Raw genomic sequence first — 22,815 nt, 5'->3', positions numbered from 1 at the left:
TCTCTTGCTGGAGAGTGATTTAGCCCCATGTTTTGAATCCAGGCACCCAGCTGATTCTTTTGCTATTTACCCCACATGTGTGGGTCACAGGAATTCACGTTTCCTCCCACAGTATTGGTGACACAAGCCAGTCCTGATCAGTGCTGACATCATCTGCTAGTACTGCTGAATGTCCAACAGCCACCATCCCCAGGCACAAGACAATGGCCAGCCGCAGCACTAAGCTAATAGGCTGTGCACAGAAAAATGAGTTTAGAAGGTGTATGTGAAGGTATTTCTACTGCACAGTGTTATTGCATGTTTACTCAGAACTAGTTCTTTGTGAATTCAATAGGATGTACGTTCAAAGGTGTGCACATAAAATTGCAGTCTGGCCGTCTGGGCTGGTGGCAAGCAAACTCTGCTTAAGGAAGTCTGCATGCTAGTTTTGCATGTACAACCAAGTCAAAGTTAAAACAAACCTAGGTTCATAAGACAATAACAAACCATGGCTTCAGACTGTAGTTTCTTGGCGGTAAACAACCAGAGTTGAAGCCAGTGGGCAGGGTTCAGGCCATCAGACAAACCATGGTTTAATAAACCATAGTTTAACAAACCATGGCTTTGTGTGCAAACCAGGCCTCTTTTAGTCCCAGTCTGAACTGATTGTTTTCCACACAGAAACAGAATTAGCCTGGGAGGTGGAGGTGGGAAGGGGAAATGTAAACCCCTCTCCCCAAAGGGTCTCCAACTACGTGGTTTCCCCCAAACTACACCCATCTGCCCCACACCAGATGTCATATGTGAAGTAAGGTGAGGGGCAGGTGGAGACACAGCTGTCAATGCACAATTGGGAGCCTTAATGTGCACCCCTGATTGTGCAGGGGCAAAGGAGGTTTGTTGCTTGTGCCTAACCCAGAGGTCAGCAACCTTTTTCAGCCGGGGGCCGGTCCACTGTCCCTCAGACCATGTGGTGGGCCGGACTATATTTTGAAAATAAATAAATAAATGAACAAATTCCTATGCCCCACAAATACGTAACCCAGAGATGCATTTTAAATAAAAACACACTGGCTACTCTTGTAAAAACAACAGGCAGGCCCCACAAATAACCCAGAGATGCATTTTTAATAAAAGCACACATTCTACTCATGTAAAAACATGCTGATTCCTGGACCGACCACGGGCTGGATTGAGAAGGCGATTGGGCTGCATCCAGCCTCCGGGACTTAGGTTGCCTAAAAAGGTAAAGGGATCCCTGACCATTAGGTCCAGTCGTGACCGACTCTGGGGTTGCGCGCTCATCTCGCTCTATAGGCCGAGGGAGCCGGCGTTTGTCCGCAGACAGCTTCTGGGTCATGTGGCCAGCATGACTAAGCCACTTCTGGCGAACCAGAGCAGCACACGGAAACACTGTTTACCTTCCTGCCAGAGCGGTACCTATTTATCTACTTGCACTTTGATGTGCTTTCGAACTGCTAGGTTGGCAGGAGCAGGGACCAAGCAACGGGAGCTCACCCCGTTGCGGGGATTTGAACCGCCGACCTTCAGATTGGCAAATCCTAGACTCTGTGGTTTAACCCACAGCGCCACCCGCATCCCTTTAGGTTGCCTACCCCTGACCTAATAGCTGACCTGTGGTGAGAGCAAGCTCTCTGTGATCAGTTGAACTACTCAGCTGAGTTCCCCATGGGAAATGTCATATCCAGCCAAACCTTGAAGGGGCTTTGCCAAGAAAAAAGGTAGGGGAAAGGTGGAAATCAGGACTGTAGATCAGAATGCTGAAAGTCATAAACAAGCCTCTTCTCCACCAAACAAAATTAACTAAAGGAATTAGCAATGTGGCAATAGCGAGAGACTCCAGTGCTCAAAGACCACCCATAAATATATACCCACCCCAATCTACCTGTTCTCTTTTAAAGCAGAAAAACCAGGGCTGTAATAACCAAGGAGGAGGAAGAGAAAGTGACAAGTGTGTCAGCACAAAACATTTTCCAAATGAACCCAACGTGTCTTTTAAAGAGGTACTAACTATCCCTGGCAAGTGGATATATAAGCAGATGCAGGGAATGATAGGAAGCCAGATTGTACCAACTCCTCGTGCTGTTTTCTGCAACAGATCACGAACTAATGAGGTAGATAAGAAACCTTGCATGATGCTGCCATCACTACACAGACATCACCAAATTCACTTAACTGTATTATATGCTATCGGAGCAGTGCTTAACGAGTTATTCCTTACCATAGATTTCCAAGGCAATTGCTGTACTGGTTCAACAACTGAATCTAGGATGGATCAGCAAGAAAAATAAAATATTAAAGAGCAACAAATGGAAGAGCAACACATTTTTAGTTGTGAAATCTGGTATTTAATTTTACTTAGTATAAGTTAATAATGCACAACACTCCCCAGCAAAATAGACCAAATCATTTGAGTAATGAGTTATTTTGTCATGGAATTCAGTAAAGACACTGTCACTTTCATAAATGACCACAGAGAGCAGAGTGGGATAATAATAATAATAATAATAATAATAATAATAATAATAATAATAACGGGGCACATATTAGTGAAAATAATGTAAAAAACAGGGAAAATAGAAACATTTAAGGGAAATATGCTTAGTAAAAATGTGTATATTAGAAATTCTCACTGAAATGCTAATGAGTTCTAATGCGGACTAAAAAAAATCTGCAAAATGATGTGGAAAGCTGAATTTAGGATTAGAAGAATGAGAAACTGAGAGAAGTCTAGATTAACAGATATGCTCATCCCTAGCCCTTGGCCAGCATAGCCAATGGCCAGGGTAATGGGATATGTAATTCAACACAAGGTAGAGAACACAATTATGACTACCTCTATATGAGGAAATTATGTATTGTTGGAAAATGTGTATGTGCAGCTACTCACACAGAGTCAATTAAGGTTTGGCAGACAGCCAGAAGGCAATCTGAAGGAGTAAGTCTGCCTGATGATAACAGAGGCATGGAGACAGCTCCATGATTGGTCAAGCTCTCTCAAGGGAGTGATAATTAATGACCTACTAACTGGAGTGTGTTAGTTGAGTGTTCAGAGTTCTGTGTGTCAGTGTAGGAGTTGTGAGTCGTGTCAGAGAGTGCTAGCAAAAGATCCGTGTTCTGTTCCTGTAAATAGTCCACTGTATATAATAAACACCTAACTACAAGTTCCTGGTTCCTGCTTCGTTTATCCTGTCTGCAACCAAGTTTCCGATTGCTTCCGTGGATTCTGCCTTTACTCTGCTAGGTCCTGCGTTTACTCTAAGGTCCTGCAACTAGTTGGAAAGTTGCGAAACACCAAACAGGTTTTGCCAATATGTATAACTGCAATATATTTTGGCCTCCGACTAAGGCAACCCCTTTCTTTTTCAAGGAGCAACTTCTAAACACTTTGCAGCAGTTAGCGCACAAACATCCAATCTCTACTTTGGCTTGATAGCAAAGGCAAGACTGCCAACTTGCTATTCTCTTCCAATACCCCTGTAGAATTTCCTATATATGCTTTCTGTATAATTAGTCCTGTCCTGAGAGTTCCCTGATTATCAGTTTCTTCTTACTGCAGAGGTATCTATAAAAGAATCCTGCAATTCTGCATAGTCTTATGGAAACGGCTTTTCTGCCTCCAAAGGATGGGAGATCAGCAATCCTACCTCTGGGAAAGAAAGACAGGAGGAGAAATGGAAATACAGGCTGTGTTTGCATGTAACATTAAATAATGGATTAGCTCAGTGGTTCTCGAAGGTGTGGTACGGTTAGGACGGCAACTGTAGCAGGAACATTCAAGGATAATCAAAGAAACATTTAAATATTTCAGTGTCCATTCCAATCCAGATTGCTTATCAGAATCAAGCACTGCTAAGAGTCATTTCTTTTGGCTTTCAAATGTATTTCTTATCAATAAAAAATGGTGTGGAGCAAGCAAATTTTTGTTCTGTAAGTGTGGCCCAAAGAAAAAAGTTTGAGAACCACTGGTTTAGTCCTATACTGATGAGCCTCAATAAGTCTGAGGAAAGTGCTAGTAGTAGTAGTAGTAGTAGTAGTAGTAGTAGTAGTAGTTATATTTATTTATACCCTGCCCATCTGGCTGGTTGGGTTTCCCCAGCCACTAGTCTTAAGTGCTTCTCTCGCATGGTCAGGGAAAATATTTCTGCCGAGTTTAGTTTCACTTTTGAAGAGTCTTATTAGCCGGGTGCCATGTTTAAACAAGGAATCCTCATTTAAAGCAAACTACCGTATTTTTTGCTCTATAAGACTCACTTTTCCCCTCCCAAAAAGTAAGGAGAAATGTGTGTGCGTCTTATGGGGCGAATACAGGCTGCGCAGCTATCCCAGAAGCCAGAACAGCAAGAGGGATCACTGCTTTCACTGCGCAGCTATCCCTCTTGCAGTTCTGGCTTCTGAGATCCAGAATATTATTTTTTCTTGTTTTCCTCCTCCAAAAACTAGGTGCGTCTTATGGTCTTATAGAGCGAAAAATACGGTAATCATGGTAATAAGCCACATTCATAGCCCATGCTTTGAAAAGTACAGCAGGTAGCAAACTTAAGTATAAGTTACTCACTGGCATTGCAGTGCTCTCGGGTTGGGTGCTGGCTCAAAGCGCAGGATGAAGGCAGGAGGAACACTTTAGGAAGTAGACTGTTCTCATGATGCAGTTTGCTCCTGCCTTTGTCAACAGCAGTGGTGGACTTAACATCTAGGGGGCCCTGAAGCTTGAACTGTCATGGAGGACCCTTCACAACCAGCAACGAGGTTTGGGTAACCACTGTTATCTTATTCAGTGGGACTGTTGCACGACAGACCACCACACCTCTACAACATCTGTGCTACTGACTCTCAAACTTTGGGATTGTTGAAATATATACAACAAAAGACCCACTAGACCCACATTTTTTAAGCAATGTGGAATGTAGTTCTCTAGAATTAAGCTTCATTAATTTCATAGTGGAACCGCCCCGGGTTGATAGTCACATTCACCAGAGCTCCCTTGTACTTTTCTCCTCAGCCTAGTGTTAGTTTATTTGTTAATCTTTTTCTTGCCAGAAGTTGTTCCTTGGGGGACAAAGCTTCGTGCTTTGCTCAGAGTTGTTGAGGTGTGCCTACCACACAACCATTGAGTTTTTTGCGTAAATATGGTCATAGAGACAACACACAGTATACATATTTAACAAAGGTTTGTTGGCTTCCTATAGGCGATATTCTTTCTGTTTCTTGAACCCAAGCACCAGGCCAAGCGAGGTTTTAAAAGTAGGTTGTGAACGTGTGAAAAGCCTTTTTTCCCCTTTTGGTCCTTGGCATATCATGTTTTGCTTTATTTTATATAGAACCCAACCACCTGGAAGCTGATGATTACTATTCGAAAAGTTATGTCAATTTACCTGATGGTCTAGGAGGTGCCACAAACTGAGGTGAGACACTCACAGAAACTTCAGACTTAGGCTGTGATTCCTTTGTAATTTCAGAGGGGATACATCAAGAAGGAAAAAAAAGATAGTTATTCACTCTTATAAATCACAGTAACAGTAAGAATGCAAAATGAGTGTGCAAAAGAACGCCTGCTGGCAGAGTGCAGCTAGGTAGAACATCACCGTGCAAAGTCGGTCAGAATGGAGCAAATTCCCATTTTCACAGGCTCAAAAGGTTCTACTTTAACAAATCGTCCTGCCAATTGGACATTTTGCTGTTTGGAAAGTGACTGGGAAATTCACTGCAAAGGGTGGGATGAATGGGTGGTTAACAGGAAGACACGTAAACAACCGCAAGTAAATTGGGATGAATGCTCATTGTCAATTTCTGACCTGTTTATTGAGCATTTATCCTGATTTGTTTGCAGGGAGGCTAGACAATGTTGTGTCAAAGCAAGTGCTGCCCACATTTTCCAGTTACTTTCCTGTCAATTTCCTTACTGCAAAAAGTATGATCTTTGTGGGGATGTGGGCTTTGTTGCTCAAGACACCCCAAATACACAACCAGAATTTGCACTGGTATGTGACTGAAAAAGCCTGAAAGCGTCTATAGTCTAAGCACCACTTACGTAGGTATTCTGCAAGCAAATCCAGATGAATACCAACAAACAGATTGTCTGGAGGATCCCTTGGCGTACAGCATATTTACAGTAAAAGTCTGATGTGGATCATCATTACAGTTGCTACCCTTGACCCCACTGTAAGAACGCATCTATTAATTATATGCTATGGCTTCAAAAGAGCAAGAATGGTAACCTCAAAGCTCCAAACAGCTTGCCCATTAGAGAAGGAGAAAGCTGAATAACCCACATTATCCCCTGGGGAGGGGAAAGTGAAACAATACGTTACATATCACCATCAGCTACCTGTATTGGTACTGGCAGATATTCTTTAATAGGTGTTTTTTTGACTATGACAGGTATTTCCTCTTCTGTCACTTTCTTCTCAGGACCTAAAGAAGCAGGGCTTTCTGAATCCCTAGCGTCAGAAGTTTTTGCTGCACTTCCAACGGAACTTGACAGAGAGGTTTCAGACGCAGGATGAAGTCTTTCTCTTACAACTATGTCCTTCATATTCTCTCCATCTGAAGAGTCAGGATGAACTTGTTCTCTTACAACCATGTCTTTCATGTTCTCTCCATCTGAAGATACTGGAGAACTCATAGGGTTAGGGGTTACAGTCAGCGCTGGGACAGGTGGGGTTGTTTCAGCAGGTTGAGGAATCTGTTCTGATGAAAATAAGTTTCTGCGGGATGGCACAGGTCCAGAAGGTCGTGCTGAGAGATTAGACAGTTGACTTGTCCATTTCTGCAAATAACAATAATCATCACCAACACTAGTGTACTAAAATGTAGTCTTTTTATAACTACTGGTCTTAATTTCAATGAAATACAGTGGTACATCGGGTTACATATGCTTCAGGTTACATACGCTTCAGGTTACAGACTCTGCTAACCCAGAAATAGTGCTTCAGGTTAAGAACTTTGCTTCAGGATGAGAACAGAAATTGTGCTCCGGCGGCGCAGCGGCAGCGGGAGGCCCCATTAGCTAAAGTGGTGCTTCAGGTTAAGAACAGTTTCAGGTTAAGTACGGACCTCCGGAACGAATTAAGTACTTAACCCGAGGTACCACTGTATACACTGCTTGGGTATATGGCTCATACCTCTGGAAGGGGACACATTGTGCTCCTTCATGGGTGGTATATCCCCCTTTGGTCCCCACCCTGCACTCAGTTCTCACCTGTGGCCCCTACAAGCAGTCAGCATGCAAAATCAGCCACATCCTGCAAACGGCTTCGACTGGCCGGCTAAACTAAGTGAGGGGAGCCAATGGGTCTCCTGCATGCGAATACAGGGTCTGGCAGATTGAGTGTACAAGACCAATAGTGAGTCCAATGGTCAAGTCTTGCTCTCCCGGCTTCAGCAAAAGGAACCTGAAGCCTTCGGAGCTTCAGGCGGCTATATGAGACTTCCGGGTTGGCGCCATCGCCGAATGGCGGACTCCCTCCGAGCTCCGGAGGGAGTCTGCTCGGCAGGGGCTGGGTCCACCGCGCCGGCGACGCGGGGACCCTCAAAAACCACGGGCACGGAGCCCGTGGACATGGGGACCCGGCTGGCACCGCTAGCGCCCTCCCGACTCGTGAAAGAGCCTTTTTAAAGGCTTCGGATCGGGTGCCGGGGAGTGGCGTGGTGCTTTGGGTCTATCGCTTCCCCTGCCGAGCGCAGCCGCATGCCATTCGACTGAGAGCGCTGGCTTCTTCCATTTGAAATTCGGACTATCAACAACAACCCGTGAGTAATTGGGAAACCGGGTATAAAAGGAGAAAAAAAGAAATTTTTTTCGGATTCGGCACGAGCGGGGGCGATCTTAAAAGGAAGTCAATCCCCCCCTGACTGTAAACATTCTAAAACAAGGACTGGGTAACCAAGATCGATTCAGAAGTTTACCGCTGGTAAAAATCATTAATTCCACGATGCGAAATTACAAGAATTGTGCTGGAGGAGAAGAGTGGAGGGTGAGAGGGAAAAGGCAACCCCCCCTGGGAACTGGGGCGATTCGCAAAGCCTGGCGAAGAGAGACGGAGACTTTGACAGCTGTCAAAGTAGCTGTCAAAGCTTGAGAATATAAAGAGGACTTTGTTACAAGTATTTTGTTGGCTAATTCTGTTACAAATTGACATTATTTGGACATAAATTGTCGGGAAGAAAAGAAACAACAACTTGACTTTTGGATTAGAGGATACAAAGTTATTGCAATCCCCCTAGAGGGGTTTCGAGACATTACAAGTGGTCGTATGTGGAAAATTACTCTGGGCTGAGCACAGGACTTATTCTCTGGGAAAGCGGCAAAACGGAAACAGTATTTTGTCTACAGAGGTGTTTACACTAAAAGGAAACAATAGAATTTTCTATTGAAGAAAGGAAGGGACTGGACGTAAGTTTTTGTTCCTGAATAACAAACCTCTGTAGAGATACCAGAATTCGGAAAAAGAACGTTTTAGCAGCTGAACAAGATAAGAAACCTGAGAAAGTAAGGAATAAAAAGATCAAAGGACTAACTACGACACAGAAAGAACAATGGGAGGAGCAACAAAGACTAAGGAAACTAAAGGCCTCTATTTGACTGGATTTTTGAAGTTAAACATCATTAAAATAAACAAATTAAAAGAAAACCGGCATGGCGAAACGGGGAAAAATCTGGCTATGGACTTGAGATCTCCAGGCTGATAACATATAGACTGATGGACATGGGGAATTCAAACCGGGGAAGGGAGGGGGAGTTTTGGAATCCAAAGGCTATGTAACCAACTTTTTGATTTCTTATATCTTTTGTCTTCTATTTTTTCTTATATAACTTTGGTATTTTAATTTAACATGTTTTTTTTTAAAAAGGGGGAGCTCGTGGAAGGAAATTGGGACAGATCTTGGGGGGGAAATTTTTTTATTCTTTCTGTTAAAGATGAGGAGTGATGGTAAGATTGTATAAACTTTGGCTAATGGGTTAAACATATTGGTTTCAAATTGGGAATGAGAGCTTGTGGAACCAACTTAAGGAAAGGGGAATACAGTCGGGAGGGGAAGGAGGGAGTCCCAGAAAGAAGGTTATGAAAGTAAGGATTTAAGTTTCTCTTTCTTTTTCTTTCTTTCTCTATCTTTTCTATCTTTCTTACTCTGTTATTATTGGAAATTTTAATAAATATGATTTAAAAAAAAAACAAAACAAAGGCTTCAGGTGGCTATCCGACCCCTCTCGCTCTCCAAGCTTCAGCGAAAGCAATGCGTAGCCTCCGGAGCGCGGAGGGAGCGCTCCCTCTGCGCTTTGGAGGCTTCGTGTTGCTACCGCTGAAGCCAAGGAGCCTGCATTCGCTGCATAGGATGCACACACATTTCCCCTGAATTTTTAAAGGGGAAAAAGTGCGTCCTATAGAGCGAAAAATACGGTAATTTTGCCGAAGTGGACAGTGGGGCAAATAACGTGGTTTTGGGTGGAAGACAAAACGCAGTAGAACAGAAACAGCGCAGCATGCAGTAAACACAGGGAAGGACAGAAAACAGTGCCTTCTGACACCCCTAACTTTTGCACACCCATCTCTCCATCCATTAAAGCATTATTGCCCATTCCAGCCAGACAAAAGCAGTCAAGCAGGGCTGTTGAGAGGTGTGGTCTGGGGCAATGGGCACTGAGAGTTCTGAGGACCAGAGAGAGATGCATTTAGCCCCACATACACTATAGTCCTGTACATATAAGGCCCTGCACATATACTATAGTTTCTAAAATATGTGGGAGTGTGATTGACAGTAACCTCTTTAGCTGCAGGGGTACCACAGTGGTGTAATTTTATGAAGCAATCTATCAATAACACACACCTTCATGTCTTCTCCGGCGAATGAGCTTACGTTTTCATGAGACATTAGCTCTGAAGCTGCAGGTGGTGGGAGAAATTTTTAGAAAGTTATATTGTAAGATACTAAAAAAGGAAATACTAGTTGCATAGCAAGACCACCAAGTTCCCTATGCTGGATAAATGCTTTATGGATCTTTTTTTTAATGCAAATGCAAATACACATTATGGTTATGCACCATGAACTCATAAGTGCATTGAAGTTCATAGGCATCCTCTTAAAAAGCTGTCCCTTTTCAGTGTTCAAACACTCCATGCTGTCACCTTGAGTGACAATATGGTAATCAATTGGTCAGGACTTCCGGGGAGGAACTTGGTGGACTGAATGTCTTCTGTCAGCAGCCATGGGGCAATTCTTCCCCCTCCCCCATTTTCACACAAGGTAATATTGAACGTTGGAACTTTTGCAAATACCAGTACAGTGGTACATCGGGTTATATACACTTCAAGTTACATTCGCTTCAGGTTACAGACTCCGCTAACCCAGAAATAATACCCCGGGTTAAGAACTTTGCTTCAGGATAAGAACAGAAATCGTGCTCCGGCGGCGCGGCAGCAGCGGGAGCACCCATTAGCTAAAGTGGTGCTTCAGGTTAAGAACAGTTTCAGGTTAAGAACGGACCTCCGGAACGAATTAAGTACTTAACCCGAGGTACCACTGTATATGCTGCACTGTAAAGGTTAGAAAATTAACCCACTGGCCCTTCTAGTCTCCGCTCAAGATGAACAGGAAAATATTTGAGTGTTCACTAAACCTGAGGAGGTATAAACCGTAGATGCTTGAGGGCGTTGTATTTTCCCAACAGCTTCCTTGAAGCGAGACACCTGATAGGGAGGGGAGAGGAGTTAGAAATAGGCATACAGTCCTTGCAAGTACAGACCATTCTCCTTCCTGTGATAATTAGCATTGGGACTGGAATTCTGCCTTGTTTCCAAGATTGCCACTTAACAGCCTTAACAATTAAATCCAATTGTGATTTGTCGTGCCGGATAAAAAGAGTAAAGGGACCCCTGACCATTAGGTCCAGTCATGACCGACTCTGGGGTTGCAGCGCTCATCTCACTTTATTGGCCGAGGGAGCCGGCGTACAGCTTCCGGGTCATGTGGCCAGCAGGACTAAGCCGCTTCTGGCGAACCAGAGCAGCGCGTGGAAACACCGTTTACCTTCCCGCTGGAGCGGTACCTATTTATCTACTTGCACTTTGACGTGCTTTCAATCTGCTAGGTTGGCAGGAGCAGGGACCGAATGGAAGCTATAAAAATGCAATGGGAAAGGGAAGTAGCACTTTGGAGGAGACTCTTAATTAGGGTGGCCAACTGCAGAAGATGACTGGGCTCCTGTACTTTTAACAGGGGATTTCTGGAGGCCTACATGTGGCAGGGCTGTTCTATAACTACCAACCTTCTTCCCCAACCTTATACTGCCTATAACATTAGTGTCTCACATCGAATATAAAGATTCTATGAAAGGAAAACAGAGACACTGCATGTTCTTTTGTAACTCAAGAAAACCCTTAATACTAAAAAAAAAAAAGCTCCACTTCCCATTTCAGCAGCCTGCAATTGCTTTTGGGTTTCGTAATAAATAATAATTCTTCCCCTTTGTACAAAAATGAAAAATAAACAACTGCCTTTCCCATGAGGTTTTGCCCCTAGTCAGTCACACATTATTTGTCTTTCTTTGAAAAGGAAATTACCTTTGTTTGGCCTGGTTTTACTTTTGGTCCCTTTTTTAAGATCAGTTGATCTAAATAATCTGCCTTTTCATGCCATGTTTTTAGATTCCGATATTCAGTTTTCAGTTTCTCCAGTCTAAAGAGCAAGGGGTGGGTGGGAATTAGTTTAACAGTACTGAAATATCCAATATGCATATTTCTTTGCCATCAGCTAACAAAAAAAAATGACATTACATGTTTATACAATCCATGGTGAAGTTAAACTGAAATAGCTGAAACTAAGCCCCCTTTAACTCTACTGCAACTACCAGTTCACTTCACAATCTTGCAATAAGCTATTACCTGGAGGGAAAGTAGACCAATACTACTGAGGTTATTGGAACAGATCTGTTTGAAAGCCAATTTTTTGGTTGCTCTTACTTAACTGCTTATAGATAAGGCGGCTGATAATTTACAACACAATCCTAACCACGTCTAAATCCTACTGGATTTAATGGGGTTTGCTTCCGGGGCTTGGCTTGCAGCCTCATATTAACTGTCCTGTAGTATTTTCCAACTATGATAATAGATGAAAACATTAGAGGATGTTATTAACAACTAAACCTACCATGTATAAAAGAAAGACTGTAATCAATAATGTCAGATCAGAAATCCCAGCCACCGCCAGTCACTTTTCCATGAAAGTATCTGGAACCGTATCAATCGAATTTCAAATGCCTTGCTTCGGTAGAGAAACTGCACAGGCTGCCCAAAAAGGATGACCTAAGTGCAAGCTTATTAATTCTCCTAGGCCTCTTGGCTGCCTTTGACCATGGTTTGCTTCTGAACAAAGTTCAGCTTCTAGGATGGCAGCGCCCATACCAAGATCGTTCCACTTCTGCATGGAGGGCTATTTCCAGAATGTAGTGCTGAGGGACCACTTATTTCACTCATTATAATGCACATCAATCTCTGACTTTTGTCTTCTGGGTTTCTGGGGGTTTTCCTGTTGTTATTCTGTCTCTCACAGCTGCAATAAACCTACCATTAGAATTACGGACTGGTCATTTCTTTGTCAGAGGGCAAACGGGCAAATTTAGCAGGGGATCAAATACTCCCCCCCTCACTGTATAACGAATGTTAGATACATTAATATATACTTTAAAAAAAACCTATTGCCTACGTCCTTGCCTTTCTCGGGGTGGCTGATGCAAAGCCTCCTGAAGGCTTTTGTAGTGCTCTGAAGGTTTTGGTTTCTCCAGATGAATCTTTGCCACTGAAACATTCAAGTCTGGAGATAAGAATGCAGGGTAATCCAGGCGCAGTGGCTTGATGGCATTGCTGGGGGGAGAGAAAAGAAAAACTAAGGCATTCAAATGTTGCCTAGGGAGATGATCACAATGGAAAGATTCTCCCCCTTCACCCTGCCACATGGGCTGCTACTCTGATGGTCACCCTTGTTGCTGAAGTCCCCTATATATTTGCAAGAAAAATAAGTTTCAATATGATTTTGATTCAGAAGTAAAAAAAGTTAAGGAAAAGGGAAGGTTATTTGAGTTTATATATACATCCTTTTTGTTTCAGCGAAGGAGCATATTAGGGTTCATGCTAAGGTGAGCTTTGGAGCAGGCAAGAAGAATTTTTTTTGCCTGGGTGCTATGCAATTTGCAGAGATCACGGATGTGTGGCTGAATCTATGCAATTCTCAACAGTCTGGGTACAGCATGGCTCATGGAGAGAAGGAAGCAGTCGCTCCTTTGACACTACCAGATTTGTAGAGGTCTGATGTCTCATGACTGCATGTTAAAGTTAGACATTTCTTTGCTGATGAACAAAACTTTATCCATTAAGCGCCACTGCCAAATGCTGAAACAGGAAGCCAGGTAAGGACTTTTCATAGAAGGTTTCTTTCACTGGACACAAGTGGGGAGTCTTGTGTGAAATATAAAACCTTGTAGCATCCTTGGGATGTGGCTATTCTCTCAGCCACCAATTGGAACCATATAAACCAGAACTTATACACAGTCCATCTGTTTATTGAGCATTCATCCTGATTTGTTAGCACAAAGTCTGTGAGGAGCCTAGACAACAACAGCTTTTTACTGAGCAGTCATTTTGATTTGTCTGTAGTGAGGTTATATGACATTTCATCTAGCAAATGTTATCCTCACTTTCCACTGCATTTATCCTTATCACTAAGTCGGATTTTGGGGAGAAGGTTTGCTTTGAACAAGAACAAACTGCTTTAATCGCACAACCTTATCCACACTTATCTTTCCAGGCACAGTCTCCACTGCAAAGTTCCATGTCCAAGTGCCCCCCCCCCAGCTTTCCCTGTGAAAACCCTCTCTTTAAAGCTGAATCGGAGCAAACAACAATCCATGGAAAACCCAAATCACTGTTTGCTCCAATCCAGTTTTAAAGAGCAAGGAGCAGCTCTTGTGGGGAAAGCTCTGGGGCATAAAGAAAAACGCAGCGCTTGCACACAGGGTTTTAAAGTGTGGGCCTGTCCCTGGAAAGAGCAGGGCAAAAGGTAAAGGTGCACAAGCCCTTTGCTGATACACCACTCAAAAATAGCAACAGCCTGGAAGCGCCCATGGAAGAGTCTCTGAAGCTTGGCTGCTGCACACTGTGCTGTAACTTACGGGCTTAAATTGTTTTGCGAAGGCAGCGGGGGTGAGCTAAGGGCAGCATTTGGCAATGGGCAGTGGGCTTGCACTTACATGCATTGTCCCCCTTCACTCTTTCACACACAGATACAGACACACAGCAGCCAGAGGTAAGAGAGGGGAGGGAGCTGGGAAAAAGAAAAGTGGGGCACAGGGGAAGCCTCTGTGGGCAAAATACACCAGCAGCCTTGCCCCACCTGTGGAGCAGATTATCCTGGTTTGGTGTAGTAATCTGGTAGTTTTCAGACGTAAGGTAAGTGTTCTAGAGTTAAGATTTTATGATAGACAAAGCCAGAATACATCAGAAATTTCCGTGGCAACATTCAGGTAAACCCTTGTTTCACATAGACTTTGGGGTTGCCTAGTGCTGCTAGGGTTTCGCACAAGAACTGCACCCTCCCAAGTCTTCACATATACCTAATGAAAGGAGAGTGTGTGAGACAGAATATTTATTGTGCTGTATCTGACCAAGTCATTCTCAAAGTAGATCCACTGATTTCAATGTATGACTTAGCTGGATACATCCCATTGGAATCCCATAATTTGAGATGGGAACTCATTTCCACCGTAAGATGTAAACAGACCCTCCTATCTGCATACATCTAAAACCCTATGGGTGATATCCAGCTAAGTAATGTTCAAAGTAGGCACATTGAAATCGGTGGTCTTAAATCAATGGGTCTACTCTGAGTACGGCTAACATTAGATATCACCATGTGGGTCCGATTCTAAAACATATGACTGACTGTATGCATAGCATTATAAAACAGAGTCCATTACATATTGAAACAAATCTAGTTAGATGTCAAGAATTGTTGCCTTATTTTGTCTCTTCTGTCTTCTGGAGGGGGAACCCGCAGAAACATGGAATATGCCACAGCCTTTGCAGGATCCGCACCTGGCAGTTTTAGCTGCAAAACAAAGCCATTTATGGCAATCAATAAGGATGAATGCTGAGATAGCTAATAAAACATAGCATAAAGTGGTACTTCAGATTATGTTCCATGACCTCCAATAGTCTCTCTACCCCCTGATTATGCATGGGAGACAGGCAAAGTTTCTATAGCTACTCATTGTCCGAAGTATTCTTGCAATTCTGTTCCTACTCACAGGGAGCTGTTATGGAATTGTAGACCCTTTTCATGGGTTATTATCTGGCTGTCTCTATGGGAGACAGAAATAATGGCAAGCGGGGAAGAGTAGACGTAGACTTCAACAGAGGCTTGAAAGGAGCTGAAAGTTCTGTCTCAAAAAGCAAGAGTGGCATCCAGATAGGGGCTTAAATGGCAAACATGTCACTGAGATATTGCAACAGGGTAAATGGCAAACTGGGTGGATTAAACTAAAAACCTTATCGTATTTCCTCCAGAAAGGGTCAACCCAGATTAAATGGACTGTCATTTTTATGTCAATGGCGTCGTATAGATGCTGCAAAAGACATGCATGCATGAGGACTGACTTCTCAATAAATATATATCGGCTGTACCCCAAATGCCATCATTCATCCATCCAGTCTGGGGTTGGACTCGATGGCCCTTGTGGTCTCTTCCAACTCTATGATTCTATGATTAGCTCATTAGAGAAAGTAATCACCCCCCCTTTAAGTGTCTGTGTACACTATTCATTTTGCTTTTCCAGTTTGTGACTAGTTGGGAGTGAATTAGTCCCACCTTGATAGGACCTTTTATGGTTGAAAAACAAGCCTCATTTTCATCTCTGTTCTGTACAATAAAATTATACTGCACTGCCAGGTCTCCTCGCCTCATTTTGTAATACACAATCAGAAGTTTGTTTAAAATAAGCAAACAAACAACTTGGGCAGTTTAGGTTAGAAAACATTTTTAAGAGGCAGAATGTTGGATAGCATAGACCGGATGGTGCTTCCTGAATTCACTCATTAATATGAGACTGAGAAGGAATCTTCCCTAGGATGTCTACTGAACCATTTGTAGATAGGTAGCCGTGTTGGTCTGCCATAGTCAAAATAAAAAAATTCCTTCCAGTAGCACCTTAAAGACCAACTAAGTTAGTTCTTGGTATGAGCTTTCGTGTGCATGCACACTTCAGATACACAGTGTATCTGAAGAAGTGTGCATGCACACGAAAGCTCATACCAAGAACTAACTTAGTTGGTCTTTAAGGTGCTACTGGAAGGAATTTTTTTATACTGAACCATTTGGAACTGTTTAAGGAATGGCAATCTTTAGCATGGTGAATCGTTTGCTCACTCTCTGCCTATAAAACACTACAAATAATATTCTGTGAGTTGACCTGTGGGCTGGAAAGTAATTTACAGTACATGGGAGGGCTGCTAGGCTTCATGATATTCTGGTCCCTTTCAGCTTTGTGATTCAAATTCAAATCATCTACTTCATCAAAGAGAGACAAGACCTGATGTGAATATCCATATCCAAGACATCCATAGCAGAACATATATTCCACTTCTGCTGTGCAGAACACCTGTAGGTATAAAAATCCCTTCTTAGCATAACAATTCCCATTGCAAATTAAATTTAAAGTTATTTTATGGCAAACTATCACAAGTATAATAAGAACAGAATTATTGAGTTTAAAAAACACACCATGGTAAGTCCTTCCCTGCAACAGCAATTAAACAAAAAGGAAAACTATGCAGAAATAGTAATAACAAGCTCAGTTCTGCATCCTTATACAGTGGTACCTCGGGTTACGTACTTAATTCGTTCCAGAGGTCTGTTCTTAACCTGAAACTGTTCTTAACCTGAAGCACCACTTTAGCTAATGGGACCTCCCGCTGCTGTCCCGCCGTCACTGTGCGATTTCTGTTCTCATCCTGAAGCAAAGTTCTTAACCTGAAGCACTATTTCTGGGTTAGCAGAGTCTGTAACCTGAAGCGTATGTAACCTGAGGTACCACTGTAGCCAGGACCCAAAGAAAGAAGCTGCATCAATGTTGGTCTGGAAACTTTTGCATAAGCACCCGAGGAAGGAAAGGTGGAAGAAACAACAAGGGGATCATCTTATCCTGGACTTGGTCCTCACCAACAGGGAGGAACTGATCAGTGAAGTGGAAGTGCTGGGAACTTTGGGAGGAAGTGATCAAATCCTCTTGGATTTCATTATACACAGACAAGGGAAGGCTGAGAGTAGTTGGAGATGCACTCTGGACTTTACAAAGGCTGATTTCAAAAAGCTTAAGGAACTACTGGGTGAGATCTCATAGTCAGAAATACCATATTTTTTGCTCTGTAAAACTCACTTTTTCCCTCTTAAAAAGTAAGGGGGAATGTGTGTGCGTCTTATGGAGCGAATGCAGGCTGTGCAGCTATCCCAGAAGCCAGAACAGCAAGAGGGATTGCTGCTTTCACTGCGCAGCGATCCCTCTTGCTGTTCTGGCTTCTGAGATTCAGAATATTTTTTTTCTTGTTTTCCTCCTCCAAAAACTAGGTGCGTCTTGTGGTCTGGTGCGTCGTATAGAGCGAGAAATACGGTACTCAAAGAGAAGGGAGTCCAAGATGGATGGGAGTTTCTGAAAGGTGAAATACTACTGCACAGCCCACAGAAAGCTAACCTCTAAAATGTAAGTGTTCAACAACGTGGTTTAAAAATATTGAGCAACAGATTGTGACATCACTCCTTTTAAAATACATACGCAGAAAAAAACAAGGCTGTGACTATAATAGTATTCTTCATTTTCTTGCTGTCTCCGTGAGTTCCTGTGCTGCTGTTTATAATTATGCACACACCAATAAAGGCAAGATAAGCACAAAAATTCATTACCAATAACCTCCTCTGTTTATAAACACAAAGCTTCTAATCAAGTCGGTTTCATGTTTACAGAGAAAAAAGGGCTACAGAAGAGTTTGTTCCCTTGGGTCTGAAATTTACGAGGTCACAAGAACATAGGAAGATGACTCATACTGAGTCAGACCATTGATCCATCTAGCTCATATTGTCTATTACACTGAGTGGCAGCAAGTAATCCAGAGTGGTTCGAAACACAGCCAGCAGAAACCTTGCGGCTTCGCTTTCAATTATCCAGATTTATAGACAGCAGCTCTAATCAATAGTCTCTCTCTTTCCCTCTCACATATCCTCAGTGCAATGATTTGAAGCTTTCCCTCAATTACAAAGCTGCAGTTCAAATTAGACGAGGCACTTAAGATAGGTTGTGTGGTTTTTTTTACAACCATTGTACAATATGCAATTAACAAAAATGTCTTACCATATTTCTGATTCTAAAAGCACATGTTTCAATGAAGGACTGTTTCTGAATGGGAGAGAAGAATGCAAACAAATCGAGAGCTTCTCTACTGTTCACTACATAAAGATCATGAAACAAATCTTTCCATTATTTTTTTTGAATTTGCATTTTATTTATTTGTTAACATTCTTATACTACATCTGTAAACGTTGTCATATTACATTACAGGACTTGCTATAATTTCCAACATGTATACAAAAATCATATACAAATTTTATATACCTAGAAAGAAAATGAAACAAAAAAAAAAAGAACCAAGAAAAAACCCAAAAACATTCCCCCCCCCAAAAAAATCATATACATACCAACACACTAGCCTTCCTGTCTATCCCGTTGTATATTCCTTTTTTACAAATGAATGTGCTCTTATTATTGTATATTTCTTTACATTTTATCTAATACATTCCTATATCATTATGTGCTCTTAGTCTTTTTTTTATAAAATTTTTATTCAATTTTCACCAATTTTTTAAACAAACTGAACAACACAAACACAAAACAAATAACAAGTATAGTTTCATATCCTTATTTTCTTATAACTTATTTCTCCGACTTCCCCATACCTCCCCTTTCTGCATCCCATTTTGAAAATTTTTGTTTCAACAAATCCTTACTCTTAGTTTTATCTAATTTATAACCTCCCTTTTTCTTTAAACTTAACCCTTACAGCTGTTAACCACTTAATTTTTTCAAACCAACATCATTCTAACATTCATTAATTTTGCAATGTTTCTTAAGATAGTCCTTAAATTTCTTCCAATCCTCTTCCGCCGCCTCTTTTCCCTGGTCGCGGATTCTGCCAGTCATTTCTGCTAGTCCCATATAGTCTATCACCTTCATCTGCCTGCTCTTAGTCTTTTTTCTCAACTCAGTCTCACTCCAACGTCAATCAAATGCTAGCATAGACAGCAAACCTTTACCGATTTTTTTGAACATATGTTTTATATCTATCCCACTTTTCCATAATTTTTTGTTTTGAATTGCCTCTCAGGGTATTTGTTAACTGTGCCATTTCAGCAAATTCTTGTAGCTTGTAATGCCAGTCCGTGATTGTCGTGGCTTCTTGTTCCTTCCACCCCTTTGCCACCAAAATCCGAGCTGCGGCTGTTGCATAGAAGAATACCTACCTAAAGGCCTTCGGGAAAGAAATCTTTCCAAATGAAAGGCCGCAGGTTTAGAAAAGACTGCAATTGCCAGGTGTATTTCTGGATATTCTGATTATGAATCCACATTTGTAACTCAGATACACATAAATGGTTGGTTTCCACTAACTGGTGCATATGCACAACCATGAGTGAGCTATCTGTTTGTTAAGTGTATGAAGAAGAGCTTAGCTTGATCAGACCAAAATTAGCCGTCTGTTTTCAAAAGTGGTCAACAAGATGTCTTCTAGTGTTAAGCCTTCCCCTATACTTGTACCAAGCATGCCTTATTCAGAGGTGTACCACTCCTCAATTTGGAGGCAATATTATGGCAAGTCTCTGAAAGTCACACTCTTCTGACGGTTCCATCATTGTAAGCATTTTGGCTTGCCAAACTGAATGATGCCTGCTCTCCTCATCCTGTGCACTGTTCCAGAGGTTCTCCAGACCCACCTACCCAGCCAATCTTATTTGGGGAGTGCACTGTTGTGCAAGCAGGCATCCTTGCATGGGCTTCTGCTGACAGGAATAATTAGCTGAATTTTGCCTGAAAGACTTGGATGTCCCAGCTAGAATTTTAGAACCTAAACTCTGGCACCAAATGGGGAATGGAGAAGTGTAGTAAGCTTGCACTGTGACCAAGTGACTGAAAGACTTATCAAGAAGGAACCTTTATGCATTGTTTATTTGAATTTAAGGGAAAGTGTTACATAACTTATCAATTCTGATTATGTAAAACACCTAGCAGAGATTAATATTTTTACAACAGGAATTAATATTTCATACGTATTTATGGTCCTCTGTTTCAAAGCATAACCTGTATAATCCACATATAAGAGAATCTCTTTTTGTTATACTCACTTGAATGACTTCATAAAGATGCATGTTTGCATTCCCATAGAGCCTTGGAAAGTCTTTTGGACCATCAAAGCCCACCAGCTCTAAAGTAATCCTATTCCTAGGATCACTTCTCTGCTTTGGAACCTGAAAAACAAAACATGGGGTAAACATATTAACTTGAGCACAATTTATTCCTAAAAGAAGCTACAGGAAATGTAACCTATTTGCAACAGCCTTCGTAGTACAGGTGTCACAGGAGCCACCTCCAGAATAAAAACAGGAGTCCACAAATTTTGGCTGACCTAGACAGCCAAGTCCAAAAATTTGCATGCCAGGGCCCTACCCAATATTTTCAGTCCCATCCTATTTATGTTGTGAAATAAAACAAACAAGATTATCCACTTAAGCTTCCAAGCTTCCCCTATGGAGTGGCCAAGAGAAGAGCACAGGGTCCCTATACCTTTAATAGCTGTGCAGAAGGTACTTCAGCAGGTGGAGTTTCTTATGCAAGGCACACCTCCTGGAACTCCCTTTTCTGCACAACTAATAAAGCAGGGCTGACCTATCCATGAGGTAGCAGGATCTGCAGGGCAGCAGATCTTGCTAATAATAATAATAATAATAATAATAATAATAATAATAATAATAATTTATACCCCGCCCTCCCCAGCCAAGACCAGGCTCAGGGCGGCTAACAAGCAATAATAAAAACAAGTTGAATGAATACAACTTAAAAACAACATTAAAATACAACATTAAAATATTGAAACATTAAAATATTAAAATGCAGCCTCATCACAGGAGGAGAAAGGAAAAAGGAAAAAGAAAGAGGGGGAGGCAATCAAATTGGCTCCAAGCCAAAGGCCAGGCGGAACAACTCTGTCTTACAGGCCCTGCGGAAAGAAATCAGATCCTGCAGGGCTCTGGTCTCATGAGGCAGAGCGTTCCACCAGGTCGGAGCCAGTGTTGAAAAGGCCCTGGCTCTGGTTGAAGCTAATCTAACTTCCTTAGGGCCTGGGACCACTAGGGTGTTGCTATTTATGGACCTTGAGGCTCTCTGTGGGGCATACCAGGAGAGGTGGACCCATAGGTACGAGGGTCCCAGGCCGTGAAGGGCTTTAAAGGTCAAAACCAGCACCTTAAATCTGACCCTGTACTCCACCAGGAGCCAGTGCAGCTGGAAAAGCACTGGATGAATATGCTCCCATGGCAGAGACCCCATGAGGAGCCTCGCTGCAGCATTCTGCACCCGCTGGAGTTTCTGGGACAGCTTCAAGGGCAGCCCTGCGTAGAGCGAATTACAGTAGTAAAGCCTGGAGGTGACCGTCGCACGGAACACTGTGGCCTAAAAGGAATGCATGGCCTTCTGTTGCTGCCGCTGCTCTTCCCGCTTGTCCCCAGAGCAGATCTTTGCTCCCCCCTTGTTCCCAATGTAGAACTTTAGCCCGCCAATTCCTGATGTAAGCCTCCACTCCCCCTTTCTTCCCTGGTGGGTGGGGAGGCATCATTTTGTGGTTTGCCTCAGTTGCCAAAACGTCTTGGGCCAGCCCTGAATAAAAGCACAAGAATCCTGTCCTCCGCCACTTCCCCACACTTGTGACCTCTCTGACATCACAGCAGTTCTATCAATAAAAGCTACTAAGATTCTCAGACAGGTAGCTTTAAGAAGATTGAAGCACAAGAAAAGCAGAAACATACCTTCAGAGAAAAATATCTCACGTCTCCGAAATTAATCGGAATTTGCTTCTTGCTTGGTCGGAAGACTTGGGGATTTGTGCATTTCATGATTTTATCAATGCTAATGCGAATCAGTAAGTAGGTGTCATTTTTAATATCAACTGAAAGAATCTCATGTTAAGGAAGCACAAATCTTTCTGGTGGGCAAGTGACCATAAAAGGAAGATGTGCATTGAGTAATAGTGCTAAAGAAATTTATGAGCAGCAAGTTACAACATCTAGTTAGCAGCTTGTATGTACAAGTTTCATTGACAGCAATGGGAATAAAGGTTAAAGCAGGTAACATATAGAGATCCATGTTAGATTTCCCAGTGTTTGTATCTATGGGGGCTCCAAATTTGACTGGAGCAGTGGTGCTGTGGGAGCAATTTCCTATGCATTATTTCCCTGATTTATATTATTATTATTAATATTATTATTATTACTATTATCATCATCAATACCCCACCGATCTGGCTGGGTTTCCCCAACCACTCTGGGCGGCTTCCAGCAAAATATTAAAATACAATAATTCATCAAATATTAAAAGCTTCCCTAAACAGGGCTGCCTTCACATGTCTTCTAAGTCAGGTAGTCGTTTATTCATTTGACATCCAGTGGGAAGGTATTCCACAGGGCGGGCGCCACTACCGAGAAGGCCCTCTGCCTGGTTCCCTGTAACTTCAC

At 42.4% G+C, this 22,815-nt stretch overlaps 1 protein-coding gene across 1 annotated transcript in view; it reads right to left on the bottom strand.

Moving 5' to 3' along the window:
• C2CD6 (C2 calcium dependent domain containing 6) overlaps nucleotides 1–22,815 on the bottom strand; it is a 34,769-nt gene that overhangs the window by 7,715 nt on the left and 4,239 nt on the right. The window contains exons 4-15 of the mRNA XM_081212038.1: nucleotides 22,111–22,250; nucleotides 20,434–20,556; nucleotides 18,392–18,436; nucleotides 16,580–16,648; nucleotides 14,992–15,099; nucleotides 12,703–12,860; nucleotides 11,562–11,676; nucleotides 10,619–10,688; nucleotides 9,829–9,884; nucleotides 6,329–6,769; nucleotides 5,376–5,445; nucleotides 2,222–2,265 (exon numbers count right to left, since the gene is read on the bottom strand). Coding sequence (XP_081068164.1) covers nucleotides 2,222–2,265; nucleotides 5,376–5,445; nucleotides 6,329–6,769; nucleotides 9,829–9,884; nucleotides 10,619–10,688; nucleotides 11,562–11,676; nucleotides 12,703–12,860; nucleotides 14,992–15,099; nucleotides 16,580–16,648; nucleotides 18,392–18,436; nucleotides 20,434–20,556; nucleotides 22,111–22,250 — 1,439 coding nt within the window. The remainder of the gene's footprint in view (nucleotides 1–2,221; nucleotides 2,266–5,375; nucleotides 5,446–6,328; nucleotides 6,770–9,828; nucleotides 9,885–10,618; nucleotides 10,689–11,561; nucleotides 11,677–12,702; nucleotides 12,861–14,991; nucleotides 15,100–16,579; nucleotides 16,649–18,391; nucleotides 18,437–20,433; nucleotides 20,557–22,110; nucleotides 22,251–22,815) is intronic.

Source organism: Podarcis bocagei (assembly GCF_964188305.1).
Source record: "Podarcis bocagei genome assembly, chromosome: 1".
NCBI classification, from domain to species: domain Eukaryota; kingdom Metazoa; phylum Chordata; class Lepidosauria; order Squamata; family Lacertidae; genus Podarcis; species Podarcis bocagei.
This window is presented reverse-complemented; position numbering and strand designations above follow the sequence as displayed.